Source organism: Fukomys damarensis, unplaced genomic scaffold (genome assembly GCF_012274545.1).
Source record: "Fukomys damarensis isolate Sample0158 unplaced genomic scaffold, DMR_v1.0_HiC HiC_scaffold_17, whole genome shotgun sequence".
In the NCBI taxonomy this organism is placed as follows: Eukaryota; Metazoa; Chordata; class Mammalia; order Rodentia; family Bathyergidae; genus Fukomys; species Fukomys damarensis.
This window is the reverse complement of record NW_022900929.1, coordinates 45458687-45463809: the sequence shown is the minus strand read 5'-3', so window position 1 is coordinate 45463809 and position 5123 is coordinate 45458687. Positions and strand designations below refer to the sequence as shown.

Below are 5123 nucleotides of genomic sequence, written 5' to 3'. Positions count from 1 at the left end.
TTTTTTTTTTTTTTTTTTTGAGACAGGGTCTCAGTATGTAGTTGAGACTGACCTAGAACTCACCGCAATCCTCCTGTCTCAGCCTGCCCAGTGCTGGGATTAAAGGTGTGTGCCACCACGCCCGGCTACACAACAGATCTTGAAAACACTTTCCTCCTGCTCCACTGAATCTTGATACCCTTTGATCAACATCGCCCTTCCCTCACCCCAACCCAACCATAGTTGTCATTATCATACTATCTACTTCTGTAAATTCAAATATTTCGGCTTCCACTAACGAGTGAGATCGTATTGAACTTATCTTGCCATTTCTTCTTTGTTTCACTTAACATAATGGTCTGTAGTTTCATTCATGTTTTCATGAATGACAAACCCTCCTTTTTAGTGGCTGAATAGTATACCACTGTGCATGTGTGCCATATTTTCTTTATCCACTTATTTATTGGGTTGATTCCATATCTTGGCTACTGTGAATAATGCTGCAATGAATAAGAAAGCACAGACACATCCTTAATACACTGATTTAAATTCCTGTGGATAGATACCCAGAACTGTGATGGCTGGATCTAATGGTAATTACACTTTTAGTGTTTTATAAAAAAAAACCCACACTGCTTTTCATAATGGTCATACTAATATGCATTCCCACCAAGTCGGCAATCGTTCCTTATTTTCACTAATATTTACCTCTCCCCTGAGTTTTTATTGTTGTTTGCTGTTTGTTTGTTTGTTTGCAGCACTATGGATTGAACCCAGGACTTCAAGCTTACTAGGCAAGCTCTCTGCCTCTGAGCTCTGCCCGCAACTTGCTTTCATATTTTTCTGATCCCAAGAGGTTTTTTTGTTTGTTTGCTTGTTTGCTTGTTTTGTATGGGGGATCGAACTCGCAAGGCAGGTGGTAGAACCACTGAGCTAAATCCCTGGCCCTGCTTTCATATTTTTGATAACAGCCAACCTAACAGGCATGAGATAACATCTCACTGTGGATTTTATTTGTCTTTCCCTGGTGAGTGATAATGTTCAGCATTTCTTCTGAGAAATATCTAGTCAAATCCTTTGCCCAGCCTTTAATTGAGTTGCTCTTTTACTACTTTTATCTATTTGGGATATTAGCCCCTGATCAGATGTATATCTTGCAAATACTTTCTCCTTGTAAGTGGGTTGTCTGTTCAGTTTATTAATTATATCCTTTGACCTACAGAAGCATTTTTGCTTGTTGTAATCAAATCAGTCTTTTTTGTTGTTGTTGTTGACGTGCTTTCAGGATCATACCCCAAAACAAATCATTGCCAAAAAACAGTGTAGCCAGGCATCGTGATGCACACCTTTAATCCCAGCACTGGGGAGGCAGAGGCAGGAGGATCGTCACAAGCTGGAGGCCAGCTTGGGCTATTCAGTGAGTTCAAGGCCAGCCTGGACTGCTTAGTGAGACCCTGTCTCAAAACAAAACCATCTAGCCTGGGATTTAGCTCATTGGTTCTGCCGCCTGCCATGCAAGCGCAAGGACCTGAGTTCGATCCCTGGTACAAAAAAAAAAAAAAACAACGGCCTTCCACACGGAGAGCTAGCTGCTCTGCTCCAGCTCCTCTCTCATTGGGCTCTCCCATTTTCTCTAGTCATCTTTAATCTCTGACTTCCCACTAAAATCATTCTTCCTCTGTTCCTTCTCCCTTCCTTTACCATATCCTAAAGTTAAATAATTACAGAGCAACTGAAATGCATAGCACCAAGCACTCACCGCAGTGCATGGTGGTCTAGTCCTCATTATATTTATATTCTTACAGCCTCCCAGGAATTCTCTGCCTTAGAGTTGTAGAGAACTTGGAGAAAATATGTGCACAGCATCAAGCAGTCCACGCACACACACAACTGCCCACTTAATTAAAATTCCGCTTCATTCTCTCTGCAAGAAAGGCAGAAAAGTTGTTCCTTGGTTTCCTTTCTGATAGACCCCACCCTGTGTAAGTGTGTGTCCTGGCTGGGATGATAATGCGCCAGTGTTCTCTGGAAAATTCTGAAAAGGAGCGTATCTAATGCAGCAAAAGCCCTTTCCCAAACATGTTGTGTTTCCAGGAAATGCTGACCTGCTCCAAACAATAGTCAGTGGTTATTTTCTGAAGATTACTGGGGAAGTTCTCTGGGTATAAAACTTTTTTCTAAAGGTCCAGACAGTAAATACTTTAGGTTTGCAGGACAAATGCAACCGTTCGTCCCGGCCATCATAGTTCCAAAGTACTATAGGCCATATGTAAATTAAGGAGCGTGCTGGTGTTGCAATAAAATTTTATTTACCAAAACTTCTATAAAAGAAACTAGTTTCTCCCTATATTGGTCATAAGAAAGAAACAAACTAGAGCTGGAGACTTAGCTCAGTGGCACGGCACATGCCTGGCAAGCTCAAGGTCCTGAGTTCGATCCCCATTTCCAAAGCCTCTGCTTCTGCTGTCTACAACCCGTTTCTCTAGTCTCCCGCTCGCTTCCCTCCCACCTCTATGCTAACTCCTGCTTTGTCCATTGTCTAGATACGATCTCTCTGGCAGATGGAAAGAGCCAACCGCACTCTGTTGACTGAGTTCATCCTGACAGGAATTCCCTACCCGCTTCAGCTAAAGACGTTCCTTTTTGCATTCTTCTTGTTAATCTACATCCTGACTCAGCTGGGGAACCTGCTCATTCTAATCACCGTCCTGGCAGACCCGCAACTCCATGCCCGCCCCATGTACGTCTTTCTTGGTGTCCTCTCCGTCATCGACATGGGCATCTCCTCTGTCATTGTCCCTCGATTCACGATGAACTTCGTTTTAGGCGTCACACCCATCCCGTTTGGTGGCTGTGTGGCTCAGCTGTATTTCTATCACTTTCTGGGCAGCACTCAGTGCTTCCTCTACACCTTGATGGCCTATGACAGGTACCTGGCGATATGTTGGCCCCTGCGCTACCCTGTGCTCATGACTGCTAAGCTGAGTACCTTGCTTGTGGCTGGGGCTTGGGTAGCCGGCTCCTTCCACGGAGCTCTCCAGGCCGTTCTGACCTTCCGTCTGCCCTACTGCGGGCCCAACCACGTAGATTACTTCTTCTGCGACATCCCTGCGGTCCTGAGGCTGGCCTGTGCGGACACCACCGGCAATGAGCTGGTGACTTTTGTGGACATCGGGGTGGTCGTTGCCAGTTGCTTCTCCTTGATCCTCCTCTCCTACATTCAGATCATTCGGGCAATCCTGAGAATCCGCACAGCTGACGGGCGACGCCGGGCCTTCTCAACCTGTGGAGCCCACGTAACGGTGGTCACCGTGTACTATGTGCCCTGTGCCTTCATCTATATGAGGCCTGAGGCCAACAGCCCCCTGGATGGGGCAGCTGCTCTCTTTCCCACAGCCATCACTCCTTTCCTCAACCCCCTCATCTACACGCTGAGGAACCAAGAAGTAAAGATGGCCCTAAAGAGGATGTTAAGAGGCCCAAGGACCAAAAGTGAGATTTGACAGTGTCTGTCTCCCACTGGGGAAACCTTTACATTTACAGTTTCTTCTAACATTTGGGTTTCGTTCAGTTTTTTTCTCTTCTTCCTTTTTCATTTTTAAGTCATCCCGTCATATCCATAAAGTAAAATCAGGTCAAATACAACTTCCGGTACCTGATTATCCCTTCCAGAGAAACCTCTCTGTGGCTGCAAGGGTACAAAATGAGACTGAAGCCACTTAAAAGATATCAGGAGATGGTCCAGTGCAACAACTGGAGGATTGGCACACTGAAAACTTTCAGTCTCTAGGCTATTTGTCAAGCTCCCATAAGATGTACCACAGCTTTCTTGATGTGAGAATGTTCTTCTGTTCCTTTCCAGGTAGACACACACCCTAGGAGCTAGTGCCAGACAAGGAAGTACCCTGAACAGGCCTGACTTTGGGGACTTCCTGAGACTACCCTGGGTAGAGGGAATAATCTGCTCACTCTTTCTCGCCTGCTAAAGAAACACATCTCTTTTTAATCTGGTGCTTTCACAACCCAAACCAAAGTCAACGATCAAAAAGAAAGAAGACAGTAACGTTTTCTCAGATGATTCAGTCATGGTTGCTACACACCAAAAAGCAAAGCCCAATGTGAAATTTCCCATTGAAATTGGTCAGGGAAATGGATCAGGGCTCCAACTTAGTATTTCACATTGGTTTATATCTGTGGGATTTGTGAGCTTTTACTGGCCAGAGCCCAATAAATGTGGGCAAATGCTGGGCAACAGCTCTATTTTTCACCCCTTGACCCCACCATCTTGTTCTGTTCTGCTTCTTTCTCATTCTCTAGCTTTTTAAACTGGTTAGGAACTAAGTTGTGCTGTGTACAAAGCCAGTCTCTCAGTCATGGCAGATTTTCAGGTTCGGTCATGCAAGTGTTACCCCTAAGGGAATCACAAGTTCACATAATTTATCAAAGAATCAGAAAACTAACCACTGTCCTTTTTTTCTTTTCTTTTCTTTTCTTTTTTGGTACCAGGGATCAAACTCGGGACGCTGCACTTGTGAGACAGGTGGTGGAGTCACTGAGCTAAATTCCCAGACCAACCTTGTCCTTTAGATGAAGCTGACCCACAGAATTTTGTTCAGAAAACAGACAATGCACAAAGCACCAACCTGCTGGAACTATAATATCACTTATAAAATATTTTAGTCTTTCGAATTCTTTAACAAATAGAATAGTTGAATAACAAATTATAAAAACAAGTTTAAAGCTGGGCATGGTGGCACATGACTATAATCCCAGCACTCTGGGAGGCTGAGGCAGGAGGATTGGAAGTTTGAGCCCAACTTGGGCAGTGTAGTGACTTAGCAAGACCCATCTAAAAATAAAAATAGCACAGTAGCACCAAGACTGTCTCCCAAGCACAAGGTCCTGAGTTTGATCCCCGGTACCAAAAAAAAAAAAAAAAATACATTGTTTGGATCGGTGGATGTAGCTGTGGTAGCATGCTCACTCAGTATACGTCAAGCCCTGGGACCGATCCTCAGCACCGCAAAAAGAAAAGGTACATCGGGATTGGGCACATAGTAAAAACCTAACAGCAATTAGCCTTGCCCTACTAATGCCATGTAGGTCTTAAACTACAAAGAAATCAGATAAAACCATGTTACAAA

The 5123-nt window shown here is 44.3% G+C and overlaps 1 protein-coding gene across 1 annotated transcript; it reads left to right on the top strand.

Moving 5' to 3' along the window:
- The first annotated feature begins 2540 nt into the window (after positions 1 to 2540).
- LOC104871759 (olfactory receptor 10G3) lies at positions 2541 to 3482 on the top strand. The gene has a single exon (XM_019209525.1). It carries the CDS (start codon positions 2541 to 2543, stop codon positions 3480 to 3482), a length of 942 nt encoding a protein of 313 aa, XP_019065070.1.
- Positions 3483 to 5123: the final 1641 nt, after the last annotated feature.